This window comes from Cherax quadricarinatus, chromosome 3 (genome assembly GCF_038502225.1).
Source record: "Cherax quadricarinatus isolate ZL_2023a chromosome 3, ASM3850222v1, whole genome shotgun sequence".
NCBI classification, from domain to species: domain Eukaryota; kingdom Metazoa; phylum Arthropoda; class Malacostraca; order Decapoda; family Parastacidae; genus Cherax; species Cherax quadricarinatus.
The window spans coordinates 2563889-2586013 of NC_091294.1; the positions used below are offsets into that span (position 1 = coordinate 2563889).

The 22125-nt window shown below is 39.8% G+C and overlaps 1 protein-coding gene across 2 annotated transcripts in view; it reads right to left on the reverse strand.

Annotated features, from left to right (window-relative positions):
• LOC128706544 (unconventional myosin-Ie) overlaps positions 1-22125 on the reverse strand; it is a 701146-nt gene that overhangs the window by 186153 nt on the left and 492868 nt on the right. For both annotated transcript variants that reach the window (XM_070089967.1, XM_070089969.1), the window contains one exon: positions 15223-15414. In XM_070089967.1, the coding sequence (XP_069946068.1) occupies positions 15223-15414 (192 nt within the window). The remainder of the gene's footprint in view (positions 1-15222; positions 15415-22125) is intronic.

A 22125-nucleotide genomic window follows, 5' to 3' on the forward strand; every position in this document is an offset into this window, starting at 1 on the left:
CCACCTCTCACTTGTGTATTTATCCAACCTAAATGTGAAGCTACCCAAGGTTTTAGCTTTGATAGGACCTTGGGTAGCTTTAAAAAGAGATTGGACAAATATATGAGTGGGAGGATCATGTACGTATATACATGTATATACATAGATTATTTCATTTTATTATTTTATTATATTTCCCTGCAATATATTGGGGCACCAAACATTCGCGATTTTTCAACATTCACGGGGCTCTTGATCCCCTAACCCCCGCGAATGTTGAGGGAGACCTGTATATATATATATATATATATATATATATACATATATATATATACATACATATATATATATATATATATATATATATATATATATATATATATATATATATATGTAGTGCGGATGACAAGAAACAGATGATTGCTGATGTTATGAATGAAAAGAAGTTGGATGTCCTGGCCCTAAGCGAAACAAAGCTGAAGGGGGTAGGAGAGTTTCAGTGGGGGGAAATAAATGGGATTAAATCTGGAGTATCTGAGAGAGTTAGAGCAAAGGAAGGGGTAGCAGTAATGTTAAATGATCAGTTATGGAAGGAGAAAAGAGAATATGAATGTGTAAATTCAAGAATTATGTGGATTAAAGTAAAGGTTGGATGCGAGAAGTGGGTCATAATAAGCGTGTATGCACCTGGAGAAGAGAGAAATGCAGAGGAGAGAGAGAGATTTTGGGAGATGTTAAGTGAATGTATAGGAGCCTTTGAACCAAATGAGAGAGTAATTGTGGTAGGGGACCTGAATGCTAAAGTAGGAGAAACCTTTAGAGAGGGTGTGGTAGGTAAGTTTGGGGTGCCAGGTGTAAATGATAATGGGAGCCCTTTGATTGAACTTTGTATAGAAAGGGGTTTAGTTATAGGTAATACATATTTTAAGAAAAAGAGGATAAATAAGTATACACGATATGATGTAGGGCGAAATGACAGTAGTTTGTTGGATTATGTATTGGTAGATAAAAGACTGTTGAGTAGACTTCAGGATGTACATGTTTATAGAGGGGCCACAGATATATCAGATCACTTTCTAGTTGTAGCTACACTGAGAGTAAAAGGTAGATGGGATACAAGGAGAATAGAAGCATCAGGGAAGAGAGAGGTGAAGGTTTATAAACTAAAAGAGGAGGCAGTTAGGGTAAGATATAAACAGCTATTGGAGGATAGATGGGCTAATGAGAGCATAGGCAATGGGGTCGAAGAGGTATGGGCTAGGTTTAAAAATGTAGTGTTAGAGTGTTCAGCAGAAGTTTGTGGTTACAGGAAAGTGGGTGCAGGAGGGAAGAGGAGCGATTGGTGGAATGATGATGTAAAGAGAGTAGTAAGGGAGAAAAAGTTAGCATATGAGAAGTTTTTACAAAGTAGAAGTGATGCAAGGAGGGAAGAGTATATGGAGAAAAAGAGAGAAGTAAAGAGAGTGGTGAAGCAATGTAGAAAGAGAGCAAATGAGAGAGTGGGTGAGATGTTATCAACAAATTTTGTTGAAAATAAGAAAAAGTTTTGGAGTGAGATTAACAAGTTAAGAAAGCCTAGAGAACAAATGGATTTGTCAGTTAAAAATAGGAGAGGAGAGTTATTAAATGGAGAGTTAGAGGTATTGGGAAGATGGAGGGAATATTTTGAGGAATTGTTAAATGTTGATGAAGATAGGGAAGCTATGATTTCGTGTATAGGGCAAGGAGGAATAACATCTTGTAGGAGTGAGGAAGAGCCAGTTGTGAGTGTGGGGGAAGTTCGTGAGGCAGTAGGTAAAATGAAAGGGGGTAAGGCAGCCGGGATTGATGGGATAAAGATAGAAATGTTAAAAGCAGGTGGGGATATAGTTTTGGAGTGGTTGGTGCAATTATTTAATAAATGTATGGAAGAGGGTAAGGTACCTAGGGATTGGCAGAGAGCATGCATAGTTCCTTTGTATAAAGGCAAAGGGGATAAAAAAGAGTGCAAAAATTATAGGGGGATAAGTCTGTTGAGTGTACCTGGTAAGGTGTATGGTAGAGTTATAATTGAAAGAATTAAGAGTAAGACGGAGAATAGGATAGCAGATGAACAAGGAGGCTTTAGGAAAGGTAGGGGGTGTGTGGACCAGGTGTTTACAGTGAAACATATAAGTGAACAGTATTTAGATAAGGCTAAAGAGGTCTTTGTGGCATTTATGGATTTGGAAAAGGCGTATGACAGGGTGGATAGGGGGGCAATGTGGCAGATGTTGCAAGTGTATGGTGTAGGAGGTAGGTTACTGAAAGCAGTGAAGAGTTTTTACGAGGATAGTGAGGCTCAAGTTAGAGTATGTAGGAAAGAGGGAAATTTTTTCCCAGTAAAGGTAGGCCTTAGACAAGGATGTGTGATGTCACCGTGGTTGTTTAATATATTTATAGATGGGGTTGTAAGAGAAGTAAATGCGAGGGTCTTGGCAAGAGGCGTGGAGTTAAAAGATAAAGAATCACACACAAAATGGGAGTTATCACAGCTGCTCTTTGCTGATGACACTGTGCTCTTGGGAGATTCTGAAGAGAAGTTGCAGAGATTGGTGGATGAATTTGGTAGGGTGTGCAAAAGAAGAAAATTAAAGGTGAATACAGGAAAGAGTAAGGTTATGAGGATAACAAAAAGATTAGGTGATGAAAGATTGAATATCAGATTGGAGGGAGAGAGTATGGAGGAGGTGAACGTATTCAGATATTTGGGAGTGGACGTGTCAGCGGATGGGTCTATGAAAGATGAGGTGAATCATAGAATTGATGAGGGAAAAAGAGTGAGTGGTGCACTTAGGAGTCTGTGGAGACAAAGAACTTTGTCCTTGGAGGCAAAGAGGGGAATGTATGAGAGTATAGTTTTACCAACGCTCTTATATGGGTGTGAAGCGTGGGTGATGAATGTTGCAGCGAGGAGAAGGCTGGAGGCAGTGGAGATGTCATGTCTGAGGGCAATGTGTGGTGTGAATATAATGCAGAGAATTCGTAGTTTGGAAGTTAGGAGGAGGTGCGGGATTACCAAAACTGTTGTCCAGAGGGCTGAGGAAGGGTTGTTGAGGTGGTTCGGACATGTAGAGAGAATGGAGCGAAACAGAATGACTTCAAGAGTGTATCAGTCTGTAGTGGAAGGAAGGCGGGGTAGGGGTCGGCCTAGGAAGGGTTGGAGGGAGGGGGTAAAGGAGGTTTTGTGTGCGAGGGGCTTGGACTTCCAGCAGGCATGCGTGAGCGTGTTTGATAGGAGTGAATGGAGACAAATGGTTTTTAATACTTGACGTGCTGTTGGAGTGTGAGCAAAGTAACATTTATGAAGGGATTCAGGGAAACCGGCAGGCCGGACTTGAGTCCTGGAGATGGGAAGTACAGTGCCTGCACTCTGAAGGAGGGGTGTTAATGTTGCAGTTTAAAAACTGTAGTGTAAAGCACCCTTCTGGCAAGACAGTGATGGAGTGAATGATGGTGAAAGTTTTTCTTTTTCGGGCCACCCTGCCTTGGTGGGAATCGGCCAGTGTGATAATAAAAAAAAAAAAAAATATATATATATATATATATATATATATATATATATATACAGTGGACCCCTGCATAACGATCACCTCCCAATGCGACCAATTATGTAAGTGTATTTATGTAAGTGCGTTTGTACGTGTATGTTTGGGGGTCTGAAATGGACTAATCTACTTCACAATATTCCTTATGGGAACAAATTCGGTCAGTACTGGCACCTGAACATACTTCTGGAATGAAAAAATATCGTTAACCGGGGGTCCACTGTATATATATATATATATATACGTATATATACGTATATATATATATATATATATATATATATATATATATATATATATATATATATATATACGTATATATATATATATATATATATATATATATATATATATATATATATATATATATATATATATATATATATATATATATACACACATTTTTTTTTTCAACAAACTGGCCGTATCCCACCGAGGCAGGGTGGCCCAAAAAGAAAAACAAAAGTTTTTCTTTTCAAATTTAGTAATTTATACAGGAGAAGGGGTTACTAGCCCCTTGCTCCCGGCATTTTAGTCGCCTCTTACAACACGCGTGGCTTACGGAGGAAGAATTCTGTTCCACTTCCCCATGCAGATAAGAGGAAATAAACAAGAACAAGAACTAGAAAGAAAATAGAAGAAAACCCAGAGGGGTGTGTATATACATGTATATGCTTGTACATGTATGTGTAGTGTGACCTAAGTGTAAGTAAAAGAAGCAAGACATACATGAAACATTGCAGAAAAAAAGACACCAGCAATCTTACCGTCATGTATAACAATTACAGGATGTAAAGAAATTTTTATGAAAATAAGAATGGAAATGTCAGTTAAAAACAGAGTAGGGGAGTTAGTATATGGGGAGATGGAGGTATTGGGTAGATGGCGAGAATATTTTGAGGAACTTTTAAATGTCCACGAAGAAAGGGAGGTGGTAATTTCATGCACTGGCAAGGGAGGTATACCATCATTTAGGAGTGAAGAAGAACAGGATGTGAGTGTGGGGGAGCTGCGTGAGGCATTACGTAGAATGAAAGGGGGTAAAGCAGCTGGAACTGACGGGATCATGACAGAAATGTTAAAAGCAGGGGGGGAAATAGTGTTGGAGTGGTTGGTATTTTTGTTTAATAAATGTATGAAAGAGGGGAAGGTACCTAGGGATTGGCAGAGAGCATCTATAGTCCCTTTATATAAAGGGAAGGGGGACAAAAGAGATTGTAAAAATTATAGAGGAATAAGTTTACTGAGTATACCAGGAAAAGTGTATGGTAGGATTATAATTGAAAGAATTAGAGGTAAGACAGAATGTAGGATTGCGGATGAGCAAGGAGGTTTTAAAGTGGGTAGGAGATGGTAGATCAAGTGTTTACATTGAAGCATATATGTGAACAGTATTTAGATAAAGTTTTCATTGCATTTATGGATTTAGAAAAGGCATATGATAGAGTGGATAGGTGAACAATGTGGCAGATGTTGCAAGTATATGGAATAGGTGGTAAGTTATTAAATGCTGTAACGAGTTTTTATGAGGATAGTGAGGCTCAGGTTAGGGTGTGTAGAAGAGAGGGAGACTACTTCCCAGTAAAAGTAGGTCTTAGACAGGGATGTGTAATGTCACCATGGTTGTTTAATATATTTATTGATGAGGTTGTAAAAGAAGTAAATGCTAGGGTGTTTGGGAAAGGGGTGGGATTAAATTATGGGGAATCAAATACAAAATGGGAATTGAAACAGTTACTTTTTGCTGATGATACTGTGCTTATGGAAGATTCTAAAGAAAAATTGCAAAGGTTAGTGGATGAGTTTGGGAGTGTGTGTAAAGGTAGAAAGTTGAAAGTGAACATAAGAAAGAGTAAGGTGATGAGAGTATCAAATGATTTAGATAAAGAAAAATTGGATATCAAATTGGGGAGGAGGAGTATGGAAGAAGTAAATGTTTTCAGATACTTGGGAGTTGGCGTGTCAGTGGATGGATTTATGAAGGATGAGGTTAATCATAGAATTAATGAAGGAAAAAAGGCGAGTGGTGCGTTGAGGTATATGTGGAGACGGTTGGAGGCAGTGGAGATGTCCTGTCTAAGGGCAATGTGTGGTGTAAATATTATGCAGAAAATTTGGAGTGTGGAAATTATGAGAAGGTGTGGAGTTAATAAATGTATTAGTCAGAGGGCTGAAGAAAGGTTGTTGAGGTGGTTTGGTCATTTAGAGAGATTGGATCAAAGTAGAATGACATGGAAAGCGTATAAATCTGTAGGGGAAGGAAGGCGGGGTAGCGGTCGTCCTCAAAAAGGTTGGAGGGAGGGGGTAAAGGAGGTTTTTTGGGCGAGGGGCTTGGACTTCCAGCAAGCATGCATGAGCGTATTCGATAGGAGTGAATGGAGACGAATTGTATTTGGGACCTGACGAGCTGTTGGAGTGTGAGAAGGGTAATATTCAGTGAAGGGATTCAGGGAAACCGGTTATTTTATATAGCCGGACTTGAGTCCTGGAAATGGGAAGTACAATGCTTGCACTTTAACCCATAAACGGTCAAAGCAGATCTACGTTCACATGCGTAGTGCTCCAAAAGTAGATCTACGTTTTTTTTTTACATATTTTCAAATTTAAAAAAAAAAAACGTAGATCAAAGATTTTTTACACGTTTTCAAATTAAAAAAAAAAAAAAAAAAAGATCTACTTTTTTTTACATACTATCAAATGTTGAAAAAATGTATATAGACGTTTGGACCGTTTACGGGTTAAAGAAGGGGTTTAGGATATTGGCAGTTTGGAGGGATATGTTGTGTATCTTTATACGTATATACTTCTAAACTGTTGTATTCTGGGTTTTCTTCTATTTTCTTTCTAGTTCTTGTTCTTGTCTATTTCCTCTTATCTGCATGGGGAAGTGGAATAGAATTCTTCCTCCGTAAGCCATGTGTGTCGTAAGAGGTGACTAAAATGCCGGGAGCAAGGGGCTAGTAACCCCTTCTCCTGTATATACACCTACCATCCGACTTACGACCTGCTCGACTTACGACCACTTGACTTATGACTGTGTTTTTTTTATGCCAAATTTCTGGGAAATAAACAACTATTTGTGTTGTACAAAGTGTTTATCCTAAACCTTACAGTATAAAATACAGTACTAACAGCATAAAAAGTAAAGTAAAACATGAAATACCAAAATAAAACAATAAAATAAAGTCATTACAAAAATGTGATGTTGATATTCAGTAGTAAAGTTCGACTTACGTCCATTTCGACTTACGTCCGGTTTCTCAGAACCGAACTCGGTCGTAAGTCGGATGGTAGGTGTATTACTAAATTTAAAAAGCGAAACTTTCGTTTTACCTTTTGGGCCACCCCGCCTCGGTGGGATACGGCCAGTGTGTTGAAAGAAATAAGATATATATAATGTAGGTAGTAGGTTGGTAGACAGCAACCACCCAGGGAGGTACTATCGTCCTGCCAAGTGAGCGTAAAACAGAAACCAGTAATTGTTTTACACGATGGTAGGATTGCTGGTGTCTTTTTTCTGTCTCATAAACATGCAAGATTTCAGGTATGTCTTGCTGCTTCCACTTACATTTAGGTCACACTACACATACATGTACAAGCATAAATATACACACCCCTCTAGGTTTTCTTCTATTTTCTTTCTAGTTCTTGTTCTTGTTTATTTCCTCTTATCTCCATGGGGAAGTGGAACAGAATTCTTCCTCTGTAAGCCATGCATGTTATAAGAGCGGCTAAAATGCCGGGGGTAAGGTGCTAGTAACCCCTTCTCCTGTATAAATTACTAAATTTAAAAAGAGAAACTTTTGTTTTTCTTTTTGGGCCACCCTGCCTTGGTGGGATACAGCCGGTTTGTTGAAAAAAAAAATACACTTACATAATTGTTCGAGTTGGGAGCTATACGAAATTTGGGGTACCACTGTATAAGTAACATTAAACATCAACATAAACCCTCCCCTCAATCTTCTTGATAGCTACAAGGACACACAGACACAAAACTCTCTTTGACATCCCCATGTCCACCTCACCCCATGCAAAAATGCAATGCATATAAAGGTCCCTTGTCTGCCAATCAATTTAGAGCTATAATTAAAAGTCACCTCATCTCCCTAACTTAACTACACTAAGACTATGCTATTTATTTATTTATTTATTTATTTATTTATTTTAACATGATACATTGAAGTACAAGGAAATACAGTGGTTAAGTGTAACATGCCAAAGCCCCTTGTGTGCAGAGCATTATCGGCAGGCTTAAAATTAACTTAAGATTAACTAAGCAATGATATACTCAGTGGTAAACATTGTTGTAAACAGTTAACAATTAAGCACAAATGAGTATTTCAAAGACAGGTCATATGGTCATTTACTGTGTTGCTGTACTAAACAAAACCAACTCACATATTCCAAACAAAACCAACTCATCTAACTACTTCCTGTCTCTTCAGCATCATTTATAACCATTCCATAGAGCCAGTCAGAAACTATTTAATAAATCCCAATTAACTCAAGATCACTGTATCAGCTTGAAGTATTAATAGAGACTTAAATTTGTACTATTTTTGCTACCTCTTTTTTTTTTATAATAATGCACACTTAAAACTGTACCACTTAGTAACTATGTCTAGCCTTAAATAGTCTATTTGCCTTAGAATTAGTCTGCCTGAAATTCACATATATGCTAGTGGCTTTCTTTTATGCTTAACAATATTTTATTACATGTAAACTACATTTTTCAATATGTCACTTTGACAGCTGCCGACTCCTTGTAATTTACACTATGGACAAGGAGAAGAAGGAGAAGGAGGAAGAGTAGGGGGAAGAGGAGGAAGAGGAGGAGGAGGAAGAGGAAGAGTAGGAGGAAGAGGAATAAGAGGAAGAGGAGGAGGAAGAGGAATAGTAGGAGGAAGATTAGGGGGAAGAGGAGGAAGAGGAAGAAGAGGAGGAGGAGGAAGAGTAGGAGGAGGAAGAGGAGGAGGAGGAGGAAGAGGAAGAGTAGGAGGAAGAGGAGGAGGAGGAAGAGGAATAAGAGGAAGAGGAGGAGGAAGAGGAATAGTAGGAGGAAGATTAGGGGGAAGAGGAGGAAGAGGAAGAAGAGGAGGAGGAGGAAGAGTAGGAGGAAGAGGAAGAAGAGGAGGAGGAGGAAGAGGAGGAGGAGGAAGAGGAAGAGTAGGAGGAAGAGGAAGAGTAGGAGGAAGAGGAAGAGGAGGAAGAGGAAGAGTATGAGGAAGAGTAGAATACTGCACAAAGAAATAAAATGTTTGTTCATATAAATAATCCAACCATTAACCCTTTGAGGGTCGACAGGCCCTCTCCGAAACTCGTTCTCAGGGTCGGCCAAATTTCAAAAAAAAAAAAAAATTATTTTTTCTTATGAAAAAATAGAGTATTTTTTTCTAAACATTATAGGCTAAACAAAAAAATTTTAACGTCAATACTTACCGAGATATGGAGGTGTGAAATTTGCCAAAATTGAACAACATATGGTAACATCGCCAACTGCCGTCACCCGGTATTTTTCTATTTACTTTTTTATGTACTATTTTCAATTATTTTTCAATTTTTCTTTTTCTGAGTAACTTTTATGGCCTCTGAGGCCAACATGATCAGTATTTTGTAAGTTATTTCTTTTTCAATACTACACAATAAGGGCATAAACACTGTTGTCATTATTTTGTTTACAGAAAATATTTACACAAACAAACGATATGAAATGTTGTTTATTACTATTTTTCTATATTTTATATACACATATACAGTCACAGGGAATGTTTCTAGAAGTTCTGCAGCCTGTGGAAGTCTTTGAAACATGGTGTCATGCACAGTGGAGTTTTGCACTCCTCACACATAAAACGAGTGTCTCTGCGTTGTTGTGTGCGTTTTCTTGTATGTGCACAGACGTAACACCTCTTCTGAGCCTTTTTCTTCAAAGCATTAGCAGGCAGTTTTACCAGGAAGTGATCACCATGCTTCAGACGAGCAGGTAGTTGTTGATAATTTGGTGGGCGGTCAATTGCAGGTGCTGTTCCTTGGTACTTGAATACTATTTGTCTGATGACAGACAAACAGAATTCGCCGTACTGTGGTTTGTTTCTGGTGCTCATCTTATACATATTATAAGCATTGAGCATGGAAATGTCCAGAAGATGGAAAAACAGTATGATGTACCACTTATAACTCTTGCGAACACAATCAGCAAACCCAATCTGCATGTCACATTTGTCCACTGAACGCATGTTGAAGGTGTAATCAATCACAGCTGCAGGTTTTAGAATGGGTTCATTTCTCTCTCTATGCTGCCTGCCACTGTTTGCCATTTCATTAGGGTGAATTGATGACAACAGTGTGACATCTCGTTTGTCATGCCACCGAAATGCCATGATGTCATTGGCAGCAAACGCCTGCACCTCACCTCTACGAGTGCCAGCGTCAAACCTGGGCATATGTTTTCGATTTGCACGCACTGTGCCACACACATCTGTCATGTTCACTCGCAAAAAATCACTGAGTGAGGGGCTTGTGTACCAGTTATCTGTATATAATATATGCCCCTTACCAAGGTATGGTTCTATCATTGTTCGAACCACATCACCTGAGATGCCCAATAACTTCCTGGTATTTTGCAATGTATAACTTCCAGTGTACACAATAATATCCAATACCAGACCACTGTAACAATCACAAAGCACAAACAACTTTATACCAAAGCGTTTCCTCTTGCTTGGTATGTACTGCTTGAAAGAGAGTCTTCCTTTGAACAGAATCAAAGACTCGACAATTACAAGCTTCCTGAAGGGATAAAAATGCGTACTGAATTTCTGTTTCAGATACACAAACACATTCCTAATCTTATATAACCTGTCAGTCCTGTCAGGCCTGGTTTTATCTGAGAAGTGAAGCATACGTAACATTAGCACAAATCGATTCACTGGCATTATATCACTGAAACCTGGTGTTGCAATCAGGGGGTCTGTTGACCAGTATGATTTCACTTTGTGCTTATACACATGAGGCATAAGCATTATTGTGGCAAAGAAAAGATACATCTCAGCCACAGTTGCCTCCTTCCACTGGTGTAGACGTGATTTTGGTGAAAGTAATGTGTTTGCCATGGTGTACTCGTAGTATGTGTTGCTTTCCATGACAATACTTTTCATCAGTGGTTCGTCAAAGAATAACTCGAAACATTCCAGTTCAGTGGCATTGTTCCCAAGTGCACAAGATGGCCATATTCCACTTTGGCTGCCATCAAACTGGTGGGGATTTGGAACAAAATTGACAGCTTCCTGCCAATCCCAGGTGCGGTCTGCTGGTGGGTACTGGACAATGACAGGTGGTTGTGGTTGTGGAGGTTGTGGTTGTGGAGGTTGTGGTTGTGGAGGCTGGTGTGGTGGGGGAGTGGGGGATGGTGGCCTTTGTTCTAGATCAGCTGAGGCAGCGGCGTGGGTGGCAGCGTGGGTGGCAGCATGGCCCACTGCTGGTGCCTCACCGCCGGCACCACTACCACCACGCACATTTTCCATCCCAATTGCAACAGTATCTTCGTCATTTTCACTGTCTGTTCCTGTTGTACAGCCACGGGATGTACTCCGAGATACACTCCTTCCCCTTGGAATAGCATATGGCACACTTCCAGAGCGCATATATCGTCGTATATACTGACGCTTCACTGGGGAATATTGCACTTCACTATCACTACTGGAACTAGTTTGAAGAGCTTGTAGTTCATATTCACTATCACTATCATCACCCATGCTCTCATCTGAGTCTGGGATTTGGGAAAATAGAAGTTTCCTCTTGGGTTCTGGAACAACTGAACGTGAACACGAGGGCCCAGCACCAGAGGTGGAAGGCTGAGGGTTGTCTGGGTTTTCTTCACTATTACCGATATTATGGTCATTAGTTTCGGTCAAAACCTCACTAAAACCACGAAACTCATCTTCACTGGCACTTCCATCACTATTAGAACTGTCACTGGGGAACAAAAGTGTCCCAATTCGCCGAGGAGTGAGGAGCTTCTTACGGCGAGGCATGGTGGACATTGTTTACTAAGAGGGCATTCCCACAATGCACCACTGGGTCCCAGATTTTTTTTCTACCACGCACACCGACCACGCAGACCCATTCTCTCACACCTAGGCCTACCAGCCTTTTCGCGCGAGATTTGAGGCCGCTAGAATTTATGCGTACTAGTACGTCAAAAACCCCTACGTGTAAGACGTACTAGTATGACGAAAACCCTCAAAGGGTTAAGTATGTGACACAATCTACATAAAACATGTCAAATGTAATTTTCAATAACGCAAACATCTCTGCCAACAATAAGACTCTAAACCTAACTACTGTACTTCTAAAAAGTGCTTCCTTTAACCACAATCTTAATAGACTAAGGCATTATTTTACTTAGTCAACTTCTTCTCTTTCTTCTTCTTTCAACAAACTGGCCATTTCCCACTGAGCTAGGGTGGCCCAAAAAGTAGAACAAAAGTTCCTCTTCATAAATTTAGTAAGGTATACATCAGAAGGGGTGACTAGCCCTTTGCTCCTGACATTATAGTTGCCTCTTACGATACACACTGCCTATGGAGGAAGAATTTTGTTCCACTCATTGGAGATAAGAGGAAATAAACAAGAACAGGACCCAGTGAGAAAAAGAAAATCCAGGGGGGGGGGTATATATATGCTTGTACATGCATGTGTAGTGTGACCTAAGCGTAAGTACAAACAGGAAGATGTACCTGAAATCTTGCATGTTCGTGAGACAGAAAAAGAGACCAGCAATCCTACCATCATGTAAAACAATTACAGGCTTTTGTTTTACACTCACTTGGCAGGATGTTAGTACATGCCTCCCTTGGTGGTTCCTGTCTACCAACCTACTACCTGTAACTTAGCCAACTTGAATGCTAATACAGTGGAACCTCGGTTTTCATTTGCCCTGGTTTTTGTTGAATTTGATTTTCGACAACTTTTTTTTAGTCAAAATTTTGTCCCAGTTTTCATTCATTACCTCGGTTTTTGTCACTCCGCTGTACCGAACGTGTCCACCTGCCCACGCCCACACAAAGCATCCCACATGTTCTGAATCAGTCTGGCTTTGTTTCTCGTCAAGTGAGCATTACCCTGCATGTTCATCCAAAACATTTCATAATAATCCATTGTTTTTTGTGCTTGTTTATAGAGTGTGACTGCTAAATATGCCACCATGGGGCCAAAAAAAGTTTTGAGTGCCAGCCCTTTGATAAAGGCGGCGAGAAATTGTAGCCAGAATGTGTCCAAGAGAAGGATTTTGAAGGGTTTGAAGCTGACCCTGACAACCTGTTGTGGAATCAACTGTGACATTGGGGAAGTCCATGGGGTTGGATGTGAGTGGACAGGATGTGGAAGAGTTGGTGGTTGACCACAGGGAAGAGCTAACCAATGAAGAGCTGCAACATCTTCAACTGGAACAGCAACAAACTGCAGTTGAGGATATTGCTTCAGAGGAGGAGAGGGGGGAAGAATGTGCCTTCTTCAGTGATTAAGGACATGTGTGCAAAATGGAATGAGTTGCAAAGTTTGGCGGAGAATCATCACCCTAACAAAAATGTTGCAAGACATGTCTGCAACATGTTCAACGGCAATGTCTCATCCCATTTTAGGCAAATCTTAACGAGATGCCAGAAATAGACCTCTCTGGTCAAATTTTTTTGTGTGACAAGGGTCCAGTGCCAGTAAAAGACAAACAAGGGAAGTAACCCCAGATAGGGACTTGATACCTGAAGTCCTTATGGAGGAGGATTCCCCTTCCAACCATTAACCTCTCCTCCTCCCTCTCCCCTCCTCATGTCTTCCATACACCAACAAGAGTCTTCAATAAAGGTAAAAGTGATATTAAATGTTCATTTATCCATTTCATTAGTCCTTTGTATTTATTTCTCATTGTTTTCTGTATGTAAAACTATAGTTATTCTCTATAAAATGTATTTTTTGTTCATACTGTTGGGTGTCTGGAACGGATTAATTGGATTTACATTATTTCTTATGGGAAATATTGCTTCAGTTTTTGTCAAGTTCGGTTTTCATCACACTTTCTGGAACGAATTCCTGATGAAAACTGAGGTTCCACTGTATAAAAATATAAAATTAGTAAACAATTAGAAAGAACTGTTCATCTTCCCATTTACAACATATCTTGCCACTCTTCATTTTCAATACATATTTTATTAGCAATGCTCTAGACTTCTTAGAACTGTACTATTATTAAAGTCCTATAACTTTATGTACTAGGTCTGCCTGAAGTAAATATAACTACTGTAAAAGCACCACAATGCAGAATTTTTGCATATCAATATTCCATCTGTTACAGTGATTGTCTTTTGTGCTCCATTGGCCAGGAGCCCAGCAAGGTTTCATCCTCTCAAAGTTTCCTGTTGAGAAGGTTGAGGAAAAGCAATAAGAAGCTAAAGTCTAAGTGCTCTCTTTTCATCCTCCAACAATCCCTTGAATTGTAGTCATACCACATGTACTGCAGTTAAAAATTAAAAAAAAAAAATATTTTTTCAAAAACATTATACAGTGCTGCACATAATATGTATAATACATATTTTGAAGAGCAAATAGTATGCAGAGAAAAAACAAAATCTGTGGAGCACCTGTAGTTTAACAGTAGAGCACCTACTCAAAGTGGTCCAGGTTCAATCCCCAGGTGGACTAAGATGTAAGGGCACATCTTAACCTATTGCCACAGCTGCCAAGCAGTAAAGATGTACTTTACCCTGGTCTAAATGCACTGCTGTGGGTCTCATCTTGAGATAGTAGTAGTATTCCCTAGTTTGAGCATGACATCCTTAAGTGTGCATTAGCCATTCATATATCACTGATTTTACACAGTTAAGTAAATGAACCTGACAACCAATATCTCAAGCAGCCTTGTTGAGGACAGGAAGTCTGTGACTTTTAATGGGTTCTCCCATTTTGTCTGAGGAATTTCCTAGGTGTATTTTTAAAATGTACCAATGGTATCATTTCAACAGCTTCAACTCACAGACTACCCAAATGATTTTTACTCACTGGGAGAAAAAGGTTTCTGCTGTCTGTCCTATTTTGTGGACTGGCTCATTCGTTGTCTATGCTGTGTGTTACAGATATATTTAAGAAGTTAATAGGATTGAAGTTATCAAATTTTTTCAATAACACGTCTCCAAGATAATCCCAGTTGCACTATCTTAAACAGTCACCAGTTCTACAGCCCTCAACCTATCCTGGCACACGAGTGATGAGAATTCTGGGATGATTTTTCTCACCTTGCACTGAACATGAAGCACTGTTGAAATATCTGTGGGTGTGGTCTTCATACTTTAATACAGTAGTCAAAGTGAAGGAAATACAATTTGCTTAGCCAAATAATCATTTTCATGTTCTCATATTCAAAGGTATGTACTAATAATTTTAAGAGTTTAGCATTTTTTTACAGTACTACTTTCGATGATTAATTTTATTTCACAAGGGCAGAATTATATTTCTAACATTCTAGTCAGATTCTTCAAAACCTACCATGAAAACTATTAATTAAATATTCTTAAAAAGTATTAAAAAATTACATTTTTAGGTCATATAGTATAAGATTAAAGATACAATACTGCAATCCCAACAGAAAACTTTTTTAATAAAAATAGAAAACAGAGTGCAACATACTGACCTGATAATGACACACTGACTATCCGAGTCAATCAACATGTTGCGATACATGGTGTCTGCAAGAGAGTAGATGTGGGGAGGGACTTCATACTGTGCTGCACCCTGGTACATAGCAACCTCACGCTCACCAAAATATGGAAGCTGCTTGAATGGATTAACTGCCACTAGCACAGGACCAATGTAAGTATAGATTCTGTTGAAAAACATGTATATCAAGTTCATAATAATATTTTGAGCAATATATTATCACTACACATAATACAATTATTTCAAGAACAAGCAGGGCTGTCATGTATCATAATATGCCTTTGAAGGGTTCTGAGTGTCTTCTTACTCCCATAGCCTGGTTTACTCAGAGGTATAATGGATTTAAGTTGGATAAATTTAGATTTAGAAAGGACATAGGTAAGTACTGGTTTTCTAACAGAGTTGTAGATGCGTGGAACAGTCTTCCCAGTGGGGTGATAGAGGCTAGGACCTTGGGTAGCTTTAAGAAGAGATTGGACAAATATACGAGTGGGAGGGGCTGGGTTTGATTGGTGTCATGGGGTACGGGAGTTATTTCTTGGGTAGCTTTAGGTAGAGGTCGTTTTGATAAGGACCTGCCTCGTATGGGCCAGTAGGCCTTCTGCAGTGTTCCTACATTCTTATGTTCTTATGTATTACAGTACATATATAGTATATATACATGGAGAGCATATAAATCTGTAGGGGAAGGAAGGCAGGGTAGGGGTGGTCCTCGAAAAAGTTGGAGGGAGGGGGTAAAGGAGGTTTTGTGGGCAAGGGGCTTGGACTTCCAGCAAGCATGCACGAGCGTGCTAGATAGGAGCGAATGGAGACAAATGGTATTTGGGACCTGATGAGCTGTTGGAGTGTGAGCAGGGTAATATTTAGTGAGGCTCAAGTTAAAGTATGTAGGAAAGAGGGAAATTTTTTCCCAGTAAAAGTAGGCCTTAGACAAGGATGTGTGATGTCACCGTGGTTGTTTAACCCTTTGACTGTCGCGGCCGTATATATACGTTTGCGAGGTACCGTGTTTGACGTATATATACTCATAAATTCTAGCGGCTTCAAATCAGGCAGGAGAAAGCTAGTAGGCCCACATGTGAGAGAATGGGTCTGTGTGGTCAGTGTGCACCACATAAAAAAAATCCTGGAGCACGCAGTGCATAATGAGAAAAAAAAAACTCCGACTGTTTTTTTTAATTAACCCTTTGACTGTTTCAGGCCCCTCTCTGAAACTGTCATTCTATGTCGCTCAATTTTTGAAAAAAAAAAATTATTTTTTCTTATGAAATGATAGAGAATCTTTTCCCGATGGTAATGACACCAAAAGTTCGAAATTTGGTCGAAAACTCGTGGAATTATGCTCCCGCGAAGTTAGCGGTCTCGGCGACATATGCGTATCGGCGATTTCGCCGACTTTGAGCCCAATTTTCAGCCAATTCCATTGTTCCAGTTGACCAAACTCATAGCTACTTCTTTAGAACTCCATTTTATCTATCAGCTGAGTACAAGAAACCTCCCATTTACCAATTTGGACTACCCAATATGGTGGTCAGAAATTGGCAATTTCGCCAATTTCACGCAAAATAAAAAAGATGCCAATTTCAAAATAGGGTCCAGAATAAACAAGGTAGACATTCGTGGCACTAAAATAACATATGCTCTGTTCATTACTCACATCTCTAGGCCCCTCTTATATTATTATTGCTTTCTATTTTGATTTTTTATTCATACAAAAAAATACAAAAATTACTATTATGCAGACGACTGCATTATTGTAAAAATGGTATAAATAATATCAGTGCACTAGTGAAAGAATATTAGACTCCCCAGTTGACGTGTATTGGACGTGTGGTGTGATTTATGTACTCTTGAACATTGGTAAAAATCGAACATTTCCGCTACTTTGAGCTCAGTTTCAAGGTCGTTTTCATCGTAAAAGTAATGAAAATCATCTCTATTTCTGTAATATGTTTTCCATTTTATCACCTAAGACCATGAAAACGCGAATACAACGATAAATACTATACGAAAATACACCTCAAAGTCGGCGTTTTATTCCAAAAAAACGATCAGAGTTTTTTTTTTCTCATTACGCAATGTGTGCTGCAGGATTTTTTTTATGTGGTGCACACTGACCACACAGATCCATTCTCTCACATGTGGGCCTACCAGCTTTCTCACTCTTGATTTGAAGCCGCTAGAATTATTGAGTATATATACGTCAGAAACACTGGCTCGTAAGACGTATTTATACGTCGAAAACAGTCAAAGGGTTAAAATGCCGACTTTGTGGTCTATTTTCGTATAGTATTTGTGGTTGTATTCTCGTTTTCTTGGTCTCATTTGATAGAATGGAAACTATATTATAGAAATGGAGGTGATTTTGATTAATTTTACTATAAAAAGAACCTGGAAATGGAGCACAAAGTACAGGAAATGTTTGATTTTTGCCGATGTTCAAAAGTAAACAAATGATGTCATTGTCCAATAAATGTCCAAATAGCCATTCTAATACGCAGTCATGAATGGGTTGATGTAATTTTTACAATTATTACAGTATTGCAGTAGTCTGCATAACAGTAAATCTTCTATTTTTTGTTTGAATAAAATTTCAAAATAAAAAGCAAGAGTAATATCACAGGGACCTGGAGACATGACTGATGAACAAAGAAAATGTTATCTTAGAGCCAGGAATGTCTGCATTGTTCATTCTGGACCTTATTTTGAAATTGTCGTATTTTTTAATTTTCGTGAAATTGGCCAAATTGCAAAATTCTGACCATGTTATTGGGTAGTAGAAATCGGTAAATGGGCAGTTTCTTGTACTCAATCGATAGAAAAAATAGAGTTCTGAAGAAATAGTTATGAGTTTGGTTGACTGAAATAACGGAATTAGCCGAAAATAGGGCTCAAAGTGGGCAAAATTGCCGATTTTTAAATATCGCCGAAGTCGCTAACTTCGCGAGAGCGTAATTCCGTCAGTTTTCCATCAAATTTCGTTTTTTTGGTGTCTTTACAATCGGGAAAAGATTCTCTATCATTTCATAAGAAAAAATAATTTTTTTTTTTTTTTAACCCTTTGACTGTCGCGGTCGTATATGTACGTCATGGGAGATACCGTGTTTGACGTATCTATACGCATAAATTCTAGCGGCTTCAAATCGAGCGGGAGAGGGCTGGTAGGCCTACACGAGAGAGAATGGGTCTCAGTGGTCGGTGTGCACCCTGTGAAAAAAATCTGGGACTCAGCGGTGCATTGTGGGAACGCCATCTTGGTAGTCCATTTTCACCATGCCTCGCGGTAAGAAGTTCCTCACTCCTCGGCGGATTGGAGGTCTTTTGTTCCCAAGTGATAGCTCAAACAGTGATGATAGTGTCAGTGAAAGTGAATTCCCTGGTTTTGAAACGGGTGTGACCGAGAAAATTACCCAGGATAACATAATTAGTGATGAAAACCCAGATGACCCACAACCATCCACCTCTGGTGCTAGGCCGGCTCGTTCATATTCACCTGTACCAGGACGAAAGAGGAAACTATTTGCCCGTGTACAAGACTCAGATGTGAGCAGTGCAAGTGATAGTGATAGTGATTTCAAGGTTATTGAAAGCACTTCTAGTTGTGACAGTGAGGGTGAATATTCCCCAGTGAAACGGCAGTATGTACGACGTCGCATGCGGTCTGGTAGTGTGCCATATGCTCTTCCAAGAGGAAGGAGTACATCTCGGAGCACATCCCGTGGCCCTACACCACGTCCTGATAGTGAAGATGACGATATTGTTACGATGGGTATAAATGATGTGAGTGAGGCAGCAGGCGGTGGTGGTGATAGTGACGGTGCCATGAGTCATGTGACACCAGCAGCGGGCCACGCTAGTGCCCGCGCTGCTGACTCTGCACAACTACAACCCGCCTCGGCCGACCCCACACTCTCACAACCACAACCACAACCTGCACAACCACAACGACATTACAATATCCAGAACGCACCAGCTGACCGCATCTGGGATTGGCATCAAGATGACGAGTTTGTTCCCAATCCCCATGACTTTGATGGAGGACAAAGTGGAATACAGCCATCATGTACACTTGGGAACAATCCCACTGAACTGGAATGCTTTCAGTTGTTCTTCGATGAACCCCTGATGGACATTATTGTCAGGGAAAGCAATACATACTATGAGTACACCATGGCAAACACTATGCTTTCACCAAGATCACGCCTACACCAGTGGAAGGACACAACTGTGGCAGAGATGTATCTGTTCTTTGCCACAATAATGCTTATGCCACATGTGTATAAGCATAGTGTCAACACATACTGGGCGACAGACCGCCTGATTTCAACCCCTGCTTTCAGTGACATTATACCAGTGAATAGATTTGTGTTACTGTTACGTATGTTACGTACGTATTTTGTTCAAAGGAAGACTCTCATTCAAGCAGTATATACCAAGCAAGAGGAAACGCTTTGGTATAAAGTTATTTGTTCTGTGTGATTGTAAAACTGGTCTGGTTTTGGATATAATTGTGTACACTGGCGGTAAAACAATGAGAGATACCAGGAAGTTACTGGGTATCTCTGGTGATGTGGTTAGAACAATGATGGAGCCATATCTTGGTAAGGGGCATATTTTATATACTGACAACTGGTACACAAGCCCTATACTCAGTGATTTCTTGTGAGTGAACATGACAGATGTGTGTGGCACAGTGCGTAGAAATCGTAAACATATGCCTAGGTTCGAAGCTGGCAGTCGTAGAGGTGAAGTGCAGGTGTTTGCTGCCAATGACATCATGGCATTTCGGTGGCATGACAAACGTGATGTCACACTGCTGACATCAGTTCACCGACACGAAATGGTAGAGACTGGCAAGCAGAATAGAGAGACCAATGAACCTATTGTAAAACCTGCAGCTGTGATGGATTACAACCTCAATATGCGCTTAGTGGACAAATGTGACATGCAGATTGGGTTTGCTGACTGTGTTCACAAGAGTTATAAGTGGTACATAAAACTGTTTTTCCATCTTCTTGACATTTCCATGCTGAATGCTTATAATATGTATAAGTTGAAGACCAAGAACAAACCCAAATATGGTGAATTTTGTTTGTCAGTCATCAGACAAATAATATTCAAGTACCAAGAAACAACACCTGCAATAGACCAGCGCCCACGAAATTATCAACACATGTCCTCTCGTCTGAGGCCTGGTGATCACTACCCCATACCACTGCCTGCTACTACTGCCAAGAAAAATGCTCAGAAGAGGTGTTTTGTCTGTGGACATACCACAAAACGCCCACAAAAACGCAGAGACACTCGTTTTATGTGTGAGGAGTGTAAGACACCATTGTGCTTATACCCATATTTCAAAGAATTCCACAAGCTGCAGCACTTCTAATAAAGTGTCCAGTGATTGTACATATGTATATATATTATAAAGCAATCATAATAAACATTTGTTTACATTGTTTGTTTGTGTAAACAAGTTTTAGCAACATTATAATGATACGAGTGTTTTTGCTATAATTGTTACATTTAACGAGTGTATATTTGAACATTGCACAATAATTTGGTCTCACAGGCCACAAAAGTTATGTGAAAAAATAAAATAGTGAAAAAAACAAGAAACCATCGAATACAAGTAAATAAAAGTTTACCGGGTGAGCGGCAGTCGCCGCTGTTGCCGCCAGCAGATCAATTTCAGCAAAGTTCAGGACTCTATATCTCGGTAAGTACTGATGGGAAAAATTTTTTTTTGGGACTAAAACAATCAGAAAAATAATCTTAACATTTTCATAAGAAAAAATAATTTTTTTTTTTCAAATATTTTGCGACACCAGGAGACACTTCAGGATTGGGCCCTTCGACAGTCAAAGGGTTAATATATTTATAGACGGGGTTGTAAGAGAAGTAAATGCGAGGGTCTTGGCAAGAGGCGTGGAGTTAAAAGATAAAGAATCACACATAAAGTGAGAGTTGTCACAGCTGCTCTTTGCTGATGACACTGTGCTCTTGGGAGATTCTGAAGAGAAGTTGCAGAGATTGGTGGATGAATTTGGTAGGGTATGCAAAAGAAGAAAATTAAAAGTGAATACAGGAAAGAGTAAGGTTATGAGGATAACAAAAAGATTAGGTGATGAAAGATTGGATATCAGATTGGAGGGAGAGAGTATGGAGGAGGTGAATGTATTCAGATATTTGGGAGTGGACATGTCAGCGGATGGGTTTATGAAAGATGAGGTGAATCAAAGAATTGATGAGGGGAAAAGGGTGAGTGGTGCACTTAGGAGTCTGTGGAGACAAAGAACTTTGTCCTTGGAGGCAAAGAGGGGAATGTATGAGAGTATAGTTTTACCAACGCTCTTATATGGGTGTGAAGCATGGGTGATGAATGTTGCAGTGAGGAGAGGGCTGGAGGCAGTGGAGATGTCATGTCTGAGGACAATGTGTGGTGTGAATATAATGCAGAGAATTTGTAGTTTGGAAGTTAGGAGGAGGTGCGGGATTACCAAAACTGTTGTCCAGAGGGCTGAGGAAGGGTTGTTGAGGTGGTTCGGACATGTAGAGAGAATGGAGCGAAACAGAATGACTTCAAGAGTGTGTCAGTCTGTAGTGGAAGGAAGGCGGGGTAGGGGTTGGCCTAGGAAAGGTTGGAAGGAGGGGAAAAGGGGGTTTTGTGTGTGAGGGGCTTGAACTTCCAGCAGGCATGCGTGAGCGTGTTTGATAGGAGTGAATGGAGACAAATGGTTTTTAATACTTGACGTGCTGTTGGAGTGTGAGCAAAGTAACATTTATGAAGGGGTTCAGGGAAACTGGCTGGCCGGACTTGAGTCCTGGAGATGTGAAGTACAGTGCCTGCACTCTGAAGGAGGGGTGTTAATGTTGCATT